Source organism: Anastrepha obliqua, chromosome 4, assembly GCF_027943255.1.
Source record: "Anastrepha obliqua isolate idAnaObli1 chromosome 4, idAnaObli1_1.0, whole genome shotgun sequence".
NCBI classification, from domain to species: Eukaryota; Metazoa; Arthropoda; class Insecta; order Diptera; family Tephritidae; genus Anastrepha; species Anastrepha obliqua.
Genome location: NC_072895.1, coordinates 21,773,887 through 21,789,287, shown reverse-complemented (window position 1 = coordinate 21,789,287; position 15,401 = coordinate 21,773,887). Strand labels below are relative to the sequence as shown.

At 29.5% G+C, this 15,401-nt stretch overlaps 1 protein-coding gene across 4 annotated transcripts in view; it reads right to left on the bottom strand.

Annotated features, from left to right (window-relative positions):
• Nucleotides 1-12,889, bottom strand: part of LOC129243624 (sestrin homolog) — a 73,502-nt gene extending 60,613 nt beyond the window's left edge. Inside the window, exons 1-2 of one of the 4 annotated variants that reach the window (XM_054880777.1) lie at nucleotides 12,716-12,889; nucleotides 6,419-6,848 (exon numbers count right to left, since the gene is read on the bottom strand). In XM_054880777.1, the coding sequence (XP_054736752.1) occupies nucleotides 6,419-6,493 (75 nt within the window). In that variant the 5' untranslated portion in view covers nucleotides 6,494-6,848; nucleotides 12,716-12,889. The remainder of the gene's footprint in view (nucleotides 1-6,418; nucleotides 6,849-12,715) is intronic. The other 3 variants (XM_054880778.1, XM_054880779.1, XM_054880780.1) reach the window with 3 other exon arrangements.
• Between the last annotated feature and the right edge of the window lie 2,512 nt (nucleotides 12,890-15,401).

The window sequence follows — 15,401 nt, the reverse complement described above, 5'->3', positions numbered from 1 at the left end:
CGACAGCATGGCGCGGTAGCCGAGCGGCTAGCAATGTGAGCTTCCCATCCAAAATCCTTGGTTCGAATCACAAGAAAAAATAAAAGTTATTTAGTTCGTCGCTACGTTTATATCAACATATAATATAACGCTTCGTAGCCAAGAGGGTCGCTATTTCCGTTTCACTTTTTCTCAAATCACTCCCAACGATTCTAAAGAAGTTTTCACTTCAAAAAAATGTTTCGTTAAATTCTACTATAGAAAGCTGAGAGCGGAATTTATTTTTGAAGCCGTATATTTTGAGGCGTAGTATTTTTGATAAATCATTTTCACTTCCGCCCAAAATTTTAAACATTTAACACTCCATAAAAAAGCTCAATGTCCCTAAACTAGTACTGACTTCGGAAAAGTTGATGCTGGAGATATCTTCATGATAAGATATGCGTATATCCTCTCTCATAATTACATGCGTTTGTTCGTATTGAGTAACATTTGTAACATCTTCTTTTCGAATATGAATTTTTAGTTTTTAAAATATTTTTATTATATTCTGAACTTGTAATTTCCCATGTCTACCACTTAAAATATTGATCGCTTTCGCATAAATTTAGTTTGCGTTCTCCAGGAGCAATTCGTGTAAATCTATATATATAAAAATGAAATGATGTTCGTTTGTACGCATTTTTATGGGCCGATACGAGGCCAATTTTATTCGTTCTTTTTTCATATTATAGGGATCCACTAGGGGAAGGTTTTTAGCAAAAAAAAATTTCTTTTAAATATTTTCTTCATATAAAAAAAAGAAAAAATCAAAATATTGTACAAAACAAAACTTGCTCGATTCTTAGATTAAAGTAAGTTTCGAATCGACATTCATTTTATGTGTACAACTTTTTTTGAATTTTTCGTTATTGTATACAGAAATTTCAAATGATTCGAATGAAATTTTTTTTTTTTTTTTTTATTTCTTCCATAAAATATTACACCTGTCGTTAGACAATAAGTAATTTGATTTACAAAAAGATGGAATGAGAGTGATATTGAAGGGCCAATGCCCCCAAGCTCATTTAGAAGAAATATATACATATTATTTAAAAACAAGTGCTTAACAAACAATGACATATACGATTAGTTGACAATTGATTACAAGGATTTTGCAAGATCTGTTGGTGTTTGACGGTTAAGCCGACTTTGGGTAGATTTTTCTTTATTTGGTAGTCTTCTCATCATAGGATTTGTATGCGTTAATAGTCTATTTATGTGTCTTCTGCTAGCGCTTTGTATTGTTTCATCAATAGTATCGATGACAAGGTCGCGATGAATATCTGCGTTAGGTACATACCAAGGTGCATTAGTTAAGGTCCTAAGTATTTATGAAAATAATGTTTCAATTCAATTGAGCAATGCTTTCTTTGACCAATTCTATATGGAAATGAATGCGTTTGCAAACGATGTTTTCGGCTATGAACAAATGTTGGAATCGAATGAAAAAGGAAAGAAACGCGAAATGATAAAAAAAATTCTTGGAAAATTTAAAATGAATGGTGCTTCATTGGAAAAATTCAAAGGTAATAAGAACATACACAAGATAAAGTTAGAATTCGAATTTTTAGATTTATTTTGTTTATTTCTCATTTTTTCAGAAGTACTCCACACAACAACTCATTCCAACTCTGATTTTGAAATCCTGTTGGAATTGGTGATCGATAATTTTGTCACTATAATGATCAATGGAAATTTGCGTGTATCAGACCCTGCATATTATTTACCATATCAACTTTTTATGGAACATATGGACCAAATGAACACAAAAAAATAATTTAGTTTTGTTTTGATTTTTTGCAACATTTTGGTTTTCAGTTAATATAATACAATAAAAACAATACTTTTTTTTTCGTGAACACAAAATTCTAAATTTATTACGTTGTTTGTTTAGAATTTTTTTAGAAAAAAAGTAAATTTTTTGGTTTTGAGGAAATTTGTTTATTGTTGCTATTTGCGAAAGCGTAGGTATTTGTAAGTATTTGACTATAATCCTAAAAGTTAATGGAATACCACTATGACACATAGAAAACATTTTTTCAAAGGGGTGTTTTTCGAAAATTATAAAAAAAATTGTTTTAAAAAATTTTGAAGAAATAAAGTAAAATAAAAAAATTTCGAAAGCATGAAATTTTTTCAAAACCAAATTTTCCTCAAAAAGATAAAAGAAATTTCTACGAAGAGGTGTTTTTCTAAAATTACAAAAAAAAAAAAATTCCAAAAATTTTAAACAAATAAAATAAAATAAAACTTTTTCAAGGGTATGAAATTTTTTCAAAACAAAATTTTCTGAAAACCAAACAAAATTAAAAAAAAAAATGGTGTTTTCAAAGCATTTTATATTCCACTATTAATAGAGAATACATTTTTTCGAGGGGGTGTTTTTCAAAGCGGAAAAAAATCTTTTTTAACAAATCAATTTAAACTTTTACAAAAGTATGAAATTATTTCAAGAACAAAATTTTCTCAAAAACGTTAAATTAAAAAAAAAAATAGTTTTTTCAAAATATTTAATTTTCAGCAATTAACTGAGAAGAAATTTGTTAGAGCGAAGTGTTTTTCAAAACTTCAAAAAACACTTTTTAACCAAAAAAAAATAAACCTTTTTTCAAAACCAACAGGAATGATAACATTGCCTAACAATTTCTGCACTTTTGCACAGTCTAAAGAGGCATTGATACAGAGTGTATTTCCAAACATAGTTCAACATTACAAAAACCATGATTGACTCAGCGAAAGAGCAATTTTAGCTGGGGAAAATAAGGACGTCAATGATATAAATTCAGGTATTTTAGATCAAATACCTGGTGACATAGTTGCGTTATAAGTCAATGGACACTATTACTGATCAAGATGAGGTCGTAAATTATCCAACTGAATTCTTAAACTCACTCGATTTGCCAGGCTTACCACCTCATAATTTACGATTAAAAATTGGAGCACCGATTATTATGCTGCGCAATAGTAATGTGCCACGACTTTGCAACGGTACCAGACTCGCTGTGAAGAAGCTAATGGGTAACGTTATCGAAGCAACAATTTTGAAAGGGAAGTACAAAGGAGAAGACATTTTGATACCCTGAATTCCACTGATTCCGGCGGATTTACCATTCGATTTCAAACGTTTGCAGTTCCCTATTCACCTTGCCTTCGCGAATTAATAAGGCCTATGAAAATTAATAAGGCGCAAGGACAGTCTCTACAAATGTGCGGTATTAATTTAGAATACCCAATTTTTTCTCATGGACAATTGTATGTAGCTTGCTCACGAGTTGGCAAACCATCGTCATTATTCACGCGAAAGATGAAAAAACCAAAAACGTTGTCTACCAAAAAGTGTTACAATAAAGTTCGAATGAAATTGTATCAAAGAATTTGCTTTGTTTCGTATTAATTTTATTCTCTTTCAGCAAATCATTGAATTTATCGTCTAGCGAAGCGGGCGAGGGTACGCTATAATTTATATAAAAGAATAAATTAAATTACAACATTTCTACTAATCACTGTTTTTTTTCAATCTCAAAATAGAACACCCTATGTATAAGTCTTAGTTATTATCTTCACATCTCCAGTTCAACACTTCGTAAAATATATTGCACACCGAAAACAGAGCATAGGTATATAAGTATGTATGCATATAGCGGTTCAATGAACAGTAGAATTTATAAAATTCAATCGTTGACAGTTTTGATTGATGAATGAAGCATTAAAAAACGAAATAAATAATAAGTAAACAAACATTAGAAAGAGTTCATCGATTCGTGAAATTGAGTAAATGTAGGTTATTAGAGAGCAAACGCATTTTATTTTTACTTTTCATTGGGCGCGATAACTACAAGCACTTATACATACATACATATGTTGGCAACACAAGTATGCACAAGTATATGTAGATATTTATTATATTTACATGCACCAAACATTTGCCTTTTCTCACACTTGGTACACACGCCTCAGGGTGATTAGCATTAACGGATGTGAGGGCAGTGTTAATAACCAATAAATAAAACAAAAAAGCGTCACAAAATATTGCTCAAGATATTCGAGCGATCCCATGACAAGTGTTCAAGTATTTTGATCCAAGAAAATTTGACAACAATTTTTCTGAAAATTGGTTTATTTTGATGAGTGCATTAATGAGTGCACTGAAAGAATTTTGAAAGATATTTAATAATAATAATAAATTTAAAAATTTAAATTAATAATGAATTAATTTTTTTTTTTACTTTTTAGGATTATTTATACTTTTGAAAAAAACCTTTTTATTTAATTTCAAATTTAATTCAAATTTAAAATTTAATTTTTTTGTGAAACATTTTTTTTATCATTTTTCAAAAATACCCCACTCAGTCTTTTTTCTTCATTAATAAGTCTAAGTATTTGTAAGAAACAAAGAATTACATTTTTTTAATTTTTTAGGATTAAACACACTTTTGCAAAAAATCTTTTTATTTTATTTAATTTTTTTGTGAAACATTTTTTTATCATTTTTGAAAAATAAATACTCCACTCAGATCTTTTTCTTCATTAATAAATCAAAGTATTTGTAAGAAATTCAGCCAAAAGATTTGCTCTAAGACTAAAGATGTCCGGACAATGCACACAGAGACTTTCTGGTCACAGCATAACTCTGGATTCAAACGTAAGGTCAGACTCACGAATTACTGTATGGTATTTCAAGCTTAAATCTATGCCGCAACAAGAGCAGCTGAAACAGCTCTGGAATTAACTCCTCTTAATAATCGAACAAACATTTTCATTGATAGCCAAGCGGCTATTCAAGCAATTATGGCTCCTTGCACTAACTCGAAATGTGTTCAACAATGCAGATCCAAAATGGATGGACTCTTTGATTAATTAGGATAAAGGTAAAGCCGAATATGTGGATGAAACAAATAAGCGCGAAGATTAAAATAAAACTAAAGATCCGTAAAGACGAAGACAAAGAGGAGATCGATAGAGTAAGAGTTAGAGATAAAGAAAAAGATAAAGAAAAAGAAAAAGATAAAGAAAAAGATAAAGATAAAGATAAAGATAAAGATAAAGATAAAGATAAAGATAAAGATAAAGATAAAGATAAAGATAAAGATAAAGATAAAGATAAAGATAAAGATAAAGATAAAGATAAAGATAAAGATAAAGATAAAGATAAAGATAAAGATAAAGATAGAGATAAAGATAAAGATAAAGATAAAGATAAAGATAAAGATAAAGATAAAGATAAAGATAAAGATAAAGATAAAGATAAAGATAAAGATAAAGATAAAGATAAAGATAAAGATAAAGATAAAGATAAAGATAAAGATAAAGATAAAGATAAAGATAAAGATAAAGATAAAGATAAAGATAAAGATAAAGATAAAGATAAAGATAAAGATAAAGATAAAGATAAAGATAAAGATAGAGATAAAGATAAAGATAAAGATAAAGATAAAGATAAAGATAAAGATAAAGATAAAGATAAAGATAAAGATAAAGATAAAGATAAAGATAAAGATAAAGATAAAGATAAAGATAAAGATAAAGATAAAGATAAAGATAAAGATAAAGATAAAGATAAAGATAAAGATAAAGATAAAGATAAAGATAAAGATAAAGATAAAGATAAAGATAAAGATAAAGATAAAGATAAAGATAAAGATAAAGATAAAGATAAAGATAAAGATAAAGATAAAGATAAAGATAAAGATAAAGATAGAGATAGAGATAGAGATAAAGATAAAGATAAAGATAAAGATAAAAATAAAGATATAGATAAAGATATAGATAAAGATAAAGATAAAGATAAAGATAAAGATAAAGATAAAGATAAAGATAAAGATAAAGATAAAGATAAAGATAAAGATAAAGATAAAGATAAAGATAAAGATAAAGATAAAGATAAAGATAAAGATAAAGATAAAGATAAAGATAAAGATAAAGATAAAGATAAAGATAAAGATAAAGATAAAGATAAAGATAAAGGTAAAGATAAAGATAAAGATAAAGATAAAGATAAAGATAAAGATAAAGATAAAGATAAAGATAAAGATAAAGATAAAGATAGAGATAAAGATAAAGATAAAGATAAAGATAAAGATAAAGATAAAGATAAAGATAAAGATAAAGATAAAGATAAAGATAAAGATAAAGATAAAGATAAAGATAAAGATAAAGATAAAGATAAAGATAAAGATAAAGATAAAGATAAAGATAAAGATAAAGATAAAGATAAAGATAAAGATAAAGATAAAGATAAAGATAAAGACAAAGAAATTTTGGAAATAAAGGACAGAATAGAAATAGAGATAGAGGGAGGAGCAAAGTTACAAATAAACAAAGACAAAGATAAAGTTAAAACTGGTTGTGGCTGTATTTACATACTCATTTATTTATAAATCAAGAATTTACTACTTACTTCACCTCCTAAACTGGGATAGTCGCTGATGGTATTAGAAATAGCTGACGATTGAAAACTAGTTGAATTGGTCATGCCACGATAAACATAAAATTATTGTTTTCAGGCGCTGAAATGTTTATTTGTTATATGTATTAATTGTTGTTGTTTTTATTTTTTGCTTTTGCTTAATTTTCCTCACTATCGAATGTGAATTAACAAAAGAGCGCCATGCATTTAAATTTCTTCACTTTGTTTTACACTAAACGCACATCTCTTTTCGTAATGTAGTTTGATTATTTTTAATATTTTCAAATCCTTTTAAATCCTCCTTAATAAACAACAGCACATAAATGGATTAGCACTTCAAAATAAATTTCAATATTTCGATGTTTTTAAATCCGTTGCTTGATGGCTCTCATTTTTGTTGTTACTTTAAAGTGTGGAAACCCTATTTTGGATTGGTGGTAATTAATTATTTTTCGAAATTTTTTGACATAATTGAAATTTTATGGACGATTTACGTGCGCGATAAATAAAAATTTTGCATACACATTTAGTACTCGCATATACGATATGTGCGATGTTTCCGAGTTTTTTTCACACACGAATTCTATTAATACAACTGTAGTATGTGGCCAAAGAAATGGAAACACTGGAACATATTCAGGTTAAATTTTCAAGTTTCTCAAATATAAACACTTTGAAGGTGCCTATTTTTAATCAAACGCATTTTTGTCTGCTCAAATAAAGTCATACATTTTGTGTTTTATGAACATTTCAAATAAATCTTTTGATGATTTCCAAAAAAAAAAACAAAAAATAAATAACTTAACACATTGAGCACCAAGAAGATTTGACGAAAATCTTCACCGAAGCCCAAGCTGGTTGTTTGTTAGAAGTTTGTGTGTGAAACAACCACTGTAAGTATTAGGTGGCGTACAAAAAATGTGCAGCATGTCACCCAATGTGTGAAGATATTATAGAAATTCAAGAAGAAGAAAATAATAGATCGAATTGAACCATTTTGTGTATTTTAGTGGGAGTTTTCGAATAGATTTTTTTCATTAGAGAAAACTAATTTGGAATAGATATAAAATTTTTTTTAGAAAATACATATTTAGCAAAATATTTGTAGCAAAACTCATAGTGATGTTTCTTTTAATAGGTTTTATGGAAACCAATATTTATTGTGTCCCACATTTTTAACGGTATAGTTTTTAGGTGGGTAGAAAAGAGAATAAAAAACTTCAATGTACTTCCATTTAAAGGGCTATACAATTTTTAGTACAGTTCTTAATATAAATGTCCGGACAAGTATTAAAACTTCCACTTAAGAGTTTGTATAATTTTTCGTAGAATTCTCGACATAAAAGTCCGGACAAGCCTTAAGCTGCCACTTAAAAGGCTACACGATTTTTAGTACAGTTTTCGAAAAAGTAGAACTTGACACTTAAAAAGTGAAGAAATACGAGAGAACGAGGTGTGTGAAAAGGAGTTCTGATATAAATTGAAAACTTTCGAAAACATCAAGCGAGAATGCATAGAAGATGCCATGGTCCCACATACATAAGTTGGTAGGAATAGTTCATTGGAAATTTCAAAGTGCTGGTTTAATTGTTCGGCGTCACTGCAAAGTTCACTTTAGACAAGAAAACTGCGCGAAAAATGTATTGATTGGATTAACATTTCGATTAAAATGTATGGAATTTTGTAAACAGACCAGATTTAGGCTGCAATTAATGTTGCCGTAACCATAACTGCATGGCCGCAACCATAACCATAGCCGCAACATTGCATTAATTGTGTCGGTTAGCCATACCGTAGCCATAAACAGCGGATATTGAAGTAGTATTAATCACAACATTTGCATTTTGTCATAGAAACACGGATAATTTTCCACTACGTCAATAAATCTTCCGTCTTTCATTTCTAATATTCAAATTTTTAGCGCAAATATCAAAGCAAATGTAAAGTATTTCCCAGCTGCTTACGGTTACGGGGAAAAACCAAAACTCAATAGATGCATACGACTACGTTTATGGCGCTGATGCTATGGTGCGGCACCTATAATCGTTTACAGGACATGCCCATGTGTTTGATAAGAACAGCTGTTTGGTTTACGGCTAAGGTACGGCACCGCTAATTACGCACTTTAATCTTCCTGATACAGATGGTGAGCATACCCAGTAAGGAGAATAAATAATGAACGCTGTAAAGGCGAGTGTGTTCGACGAGGTAGTAGCCGAGAGCCTCCAGGTAGAACAGAAATAGTTAAAATGTCTTAATGACCGAAGCTACTGGAAGAAAGTTGTAGCATACAATTCACAGGGTTTTGCGTTCAAACACGTTGCTGCGATCAGTCATTGCTTCACAAAGGTGGGTACAGGCAGCAAAATAGTTTAGAAATTTCATTAATAACAACGCCTTTTTTGATTTTTAAGGTAAAAAATTATTGCTCAAAAATACAAATTTTTGCACGGAATTGACCTGTCGACAGCGCCGATCTGAATCCGATAGACAAAGTCATTCTACTTGAATGTAATTCTTATGCTGGCCTTATTTGCATGTCTGCAACTGTACAAAAATGATGTAGATTACAAAATAGCCGACTTTCTAAATGTAGCTGCTGCAATAGGCAATAATAATGAAAATAAAAGCAATTATTTAGAAAAAAATTTGGCAAGAAGCCGGAAAGATACCGAATTTATTGCTGATAGTTGCTATAACAACAACATATGTATTTTGATAACGCCTTGCCTGCATTTTGAACAGCTAACCCATATCAATATGGTGTAAATAAAATAAATAAATTGTGAAGCGGCGCTATGGAATACTACATACATACATACATACATACATACATACATATGTGTATATATATTTTATACGCTGGCAGTGCAAATGACGTTACGACTATATTTGTACATTAGACGCATCACAGTTCGCACAAAAACAAAATCGGGTACTGTTTTTCCATCGGAATTTTAAAGTTTATTATTTTTTAAAACTAAAATTTACTATAAGCCCAGTTTTTGAAGGTATTCTCAAATCTCTCACGGAAATCTTAACATTTTTCCGGAATATTTTGAAAATATATATTTTTTTCAATATAATAAAATTTATTATTCTGGTGGAAAACCCGCAATTGTATGTGCACATTCCTGTAAATTAAATTTTATTTTTAAGCAATTCAATTGTCCTCAAAATATTTCAGGTAGGTAGGTAGGTGAAATGGTTGAAGTGCCGGTCTGGCACTCCTCAAGTAGCACTAAAGCGCCGTTTTGATACCAAAAGAAATTTATTTGCCCATTTCATTCTTCTATGATTATTGAATGTAGTTCGATCTAAGCAGCACAGGTGCGATGAACTACCGTAGTATGGCAATGGACCGAGATGCATGAAGAAAATTTGTGGAGGAAGCTAAGGCACACACCGAGCTGTAGTGCTATGCATGATGATGACGATGATGATTGAATGTAGCGCAAAATTTTAAACTTATGCGGTTTGAAATTTTTCTCACAATCATTCATTTTTTTTTTTTTTTCATTTCTAAATTTTGCTCTTCTCAGATTTATATAAACGAAAAATGTATTTTATTGTGTGAAATATTTTTGTTAATTACTATTTGTTTTCATTGTATTTATTTATTGTTTTTAATTTTATGCCGCATTTTTCTGCTTTGCATAGTTTCCTTTTTATTAGTTATTTTTATATATTTATTGATCGTTTTTCACCTTGTTTAGTTTAAAAAAAAATTTTATTTGTTTTCATTTCTACAGGTATTCCCCAATATTTATGGTGAGAATTTTTACTTAGCGTAATTTTTTTATTTTATTGTTTAATTTCCCTATTTATTGCTAGATATTTTACATTGCATAATTTTTTTGTTTCTATTTAATCGTTTTTCACTTTACATAGTTTTTAAAAATTAAAAAAAAGTATATTTTTTTTCATATCTATTCCCCTATTTTTATATTTAGTGAGAAATTTTTTACTTCAAGTAAGTTTTTTAGTTTATTGTTTAAGTTTTGTTCATGTTTATTGATCGATTTTTTATTCTGCATAATTTTTTTGTTTCTATTAACTTCTTTTTATATTTATTCCACCTTTTTTTAATTGGCATAATTTTTTTTTGCAACTTTTAATAAATTTTTTGACAGATTTTTTTGTTCGCGTTACTGTTTTCATTTTATTATTTAAGGTTTTGCTCAATTTATTGATCGATTTTCCACTTTTTTTAATAAATACTAATTTATAAATAAAAAAGCTATTTTTTTAACATATAATAATAATAATAAAATTTATTTAATATAACAAATACTAATAAACAAAAAATTTTATAAATTTTTTTTATATTTATTGCTCGATTCTTTACTTTACGTAATTTTCTGTTTTCTAATAATTTTTTCTTTTATATTCATTCCGCACAGCATAATTTTTGTTTTCTTCACTTTTTTTGTATTTATTGATCGATTTTTTACTTCGCGTAATTTCTTAATTTTAGTATTTAATGTTTGGTTTAGTTTATTGATCGATTTTTCGCTTTATTTATAAATATTAAAAATAAAAATTATAATAAAATGTATTTAATGAATAATAACAAAAAATTTTGTTTTTACTAATTTTTTTTTATATTTATTGATCGATTCTTTACTTCACAAAATTTTTTGGTTTTTAAAAAAAATTTATTTTATATTTATTCCGCCCTGCATAATTTTTGTTTTCTTAATTTTTTTTATAATTATTGATATATTTACTTCGCGTAATTTAACTTATTATTTAAGGTTTGTTTAGTGATCGAGTTTCCACTTGTTTTAATCAAAAATAATTAATAAATAAAAAGTTTTTTTTAAACATAATAAAAATAAAATTTAATTAATGAAAAATAAAAAAAATTAAAAATTTATATTTATTGATCGATTTTTTACTTAACATAATTTTTTGGTTTTTAATAAACTTTTTTTATATTTATTTCGCACTTTTTTATAATTATTGATAAATTTACTTCGCGTACTTTTTTAATTTTAGTATTTAAGGTTTGGTTTAGTTCATTGGTCGATTTTTCACTTTTTTTTATTAAATAAAAAATAAAAAATTATTTTTTGAATACATAATAATAATAAAATTTATTTAATGAGTAATAACAAAACAAAAATTGTTTATTAAGTTTTTTTTTAATTGCTCGATTTTTTAGTTTTTATAATTTTTTGGTTTTTAATAAATATTTTTCATATTAATTCCGCACAGCATAGTTTTTATTTTCATAACGTTTTTTATAATTATTGATAGATTTACATCGGTAATTTTTTAATTTTATTAATAAATAAAAAATAAAAAAAAATTTCTTTAATAAATAATAAAAATAAAATTTATTTAATGAATAATATTATATTTATTGATTGATTGTTTACTTGCGTAACTTTTTGGTTTTTATTAATTTTTTTTGTATATATTTGATGCAGCATAATTTTAGTGTTCTTAACTTTTTTATAATTATAATTATTGCTGGATTTTTTACTTCGCGTAATTTTTTTATTTTTTATTGTAGATTTTATTCAGTTTAGAGAACGATTTTTCACTTGTTTTAAATAAATATTAATAAAAAAATTTAATACATAACAGCAAAATTTATGTAATACGTAATAATAGATATAGCATATGTATATTTTTCTTATTTTGGAATTTGTTTTTTTTTAATTTTTCTATTTATTTTTAATTTTTCTCATTAATCATAGTTTTAACTTTTCTTGAGCACATCCCTCTCATGGATTTAGAAGAACTATTTATTTAATTTTATTTAATTACTTATTTATTTTTTGTATTTGACAGGAATTAATTATTTCAGTCTTTGCGTTGTTACATTTTTTAATATTTTTATGTTACACTCTCAAGTGGAAAAAACGACTTTGCTTTAGTAGATAAACTTCGTTTTGTAAGTCGAAGTGTGTTGTTTTGCGGTTTGTTGTAATTTTTGAGCATATTTTTCAAACTTTTTTTTGATTATTTTATTGAAGCTATTTCACTCTTTCATTACACACAATGAGTTGCTTTTATAAATTTTGTATGTGCATGTATTAGTGTACACGAGTATTTGTATAATTTTTATTTTATTTTTTTCAATTTAATTTTTTTATCTGAGATGTTTTATTACATTTCAGATTTCATAAAGAATTTTTCCTAAATTCAACTTTACAGATTCCGGCGCGCGTTTTTGTATTTTTATGCAAAACAACAATAAAAGCCACTCGCACAACATTTTCGTAAACAGCCTATGAGTAAGTATACAGAAAGAAAAAGTAAAGGGAAAACAACTACAAAGTGGTAGTAGGCGACACACGCGTTTGCTGAAGTCAACTGGAAAGCTATCTGGCGGCTTACGGCTGGCTGATATGCAATCGCCGTTTGATCGATCGACTGAGACGTTTACGCGCGCGTTTTGCACTATACTTCCAACACTTTAGAAACACGCCAAGCAGAGTGGTTTCGAGTGAGTACCTTTCCGCGTGCGGGCTAAAACAAGAATGCTCGAACTGAAAATATTTAAAAACAAATGTGTTCCGAAAAAATACTCGCACATACTTACACGTATGTATGTACATATGTATGTATATACTAAAATACCCACAGAGTCAGTTTAGCAGCCGAGCAAATGGCGAGCGTGCTCGAATAAAGGGCTTCGACGCGCTTTGTTTTCAGTTGTGTCGCTCGTGTATTCGGCCACAATCGGCGGCTATTGTTTGCGCGCGCGTATCTAAATAACCTACATTTATTGTTTTATTATCTGGCCTGTTGCTTTTATTGTTATTGGGTTTATTTTTTTTCATCTTCTTTTTGGTCTTTTTACAGCTGAATAAATAAATGACCTACCCGCACAAATTTCGCTTTTGTTGCTTTGCTCAGTTCGGTTGTGTTGATTTTTTTTTTTTTTGTTTTTTTTTCGTGAGATTCGCTAGCAACTGCCCGTTGTTGTTAGTATTCTTTCGCTTTCTGTGATTCGTGGCTGTTTATGTACGAAAAGTTACAGATTCGGTAAAAAAATATTAGCGGACTACGCCCTAGGATTCGACAAAAGTGAAAAACACGCGCTTGTTGAAACTTTTGTTGTTGATAGAATACAAAGCACTTGGAGAACTATTTTGAGCGTAGAAGAAGCATAAGCGTTAACAACAGTTCAGCACAATGCTTGCTACATACATAGGTATACACACATACTTACACGGTGTCACAGCCAAAAACGGTATTGTGTGGAAGGGATTGCTGGGTTACTGTTTTTTTCGAGCTAAGCTGAAATAAGCAAGATATTCTTAAGTGAATCCGGGCACGCTACTTATTGCTTAATTAGTCCCGATTTACTAAATACATAAAAATTCCACAGGGCCTTTTGAAAGGTAGACACTGGAAATGCTCTTTTGATGTTTCATTCCCGGTCACTCGAGCAAAATTGTTTTTTGCAACATTCGTTGCTTTTCACGTTTACTTCTGAATTAACGAATATGAAGCACAAGCGTGTCACCAGTAAGGGAAACAACATCCCCTCTCTCTTCCTCGTTCGTTCTTCTCCCAAGAACTAAATATTTCGCTGTGTAAATCAGGACTTATGCGGGCCACAAACACGCCACAAATCCCAACAATCGGGAAATCCAGTGCACGTCTGGGTAATTTAAAATATACGAATAATACAGCCCAAAATCTTATTTCAATACAGAATAAAACTAGAGCCAGCTATGAATTAGGCCCAGAACATTTCGGCCCATGTGTTATGTACGAGGAATAAGGTGAATTTTCATCTTTCTCAAAAAATATTTATTTATTCAGCAATTTCTTTTTATCTCCTTCAAAGTAGTCCCGCTCAGATATAATACACTTTTGCTGGCGTTTTTTCCAATCCTCGAAGCAGTTCTGATATGCACTTTTTGGTATGTCCTTGAGTCTCTCAGCGATTCGGTTTTTATCTCCTCAATCGTCGCAAAACCCCGGCCTTTCATGGGTCTCTTCAATCTTGGGATCAAGAAAAAGTCACAGGGGGCCAAATCTGGTAAATACGGTGACCGAGGCATGCTAATGGTGTTGTTTTTTGGTAAGAAATATCTCACAAGCAAAGATGAGTGAGTAGATGCATTTTTTTGTTTGTTTGTTTTTCCTTATTCACTCCTCTCGGGAGCATAGGACTTCGACAAGACTTGTCTTGTGCTGCTTTCGTTAATCTATTTGGTAGTCTGCCGCTACCAGTTCTAAGTAGTGGGAATGCCCACCTGTCGTTGCTTAGAAACAACGCCTTCTTGCTGCTTGGAACGCCATCTTTGTTTCACAACTTTCTGCCAGAAGGATCGCACAGATGGTGAGAACTTCGCTAAATTTAGTGCGACTGCGCTATTACCGCGATTGCCTGCTTCCTCTTGCTGGCACCACTGATGCATTGTGTAACTGTGTGTTTTTCTTTGTTTTTGTTTGTTTTAGCAGCGACAATGCAAATAATGCGCAGACTATTATGCGGGAGTAAGGATGGAAAGGATAAGTTTTTGGGTTTGAGGAATGAAATTGTTTTTTTTTTTTAGAAATAGGGAATGTATGTAGGTAAATTTGTAAAAGTGCGAGGACCGTGCTTTACGAGAGATTTGAACCCACAACTTCTGGGATGGCAGTGCACTTACGCTAGACTACCAAAGCAGATGCATTATTATCATGATGCAAAAACCATGCATTTTTTTCCACAATTCCGGGCGTTTTTTTTTCGTATTGCTTCGCGCAAACGACGCATAACTTCAAGGTATTACTCCGGAGTTCTTGTGGTAAAAACTGCTTATGCACTACGCCATGGTAATCGAAGCAAAACCTTGACATTTGATCGAACTTGGTGTGCTTTTTGTGGTCTTGGCTCTCCTGGACTCTTCCATTGGGACGATTGGGCTTTGGTTTCGATGTCACACTTATATACCCAATTGTCACCAGTTAAGACCCTTTTAAGGGTTCTTAAGGTTCTGGCTTATCGTGGACGTCATTC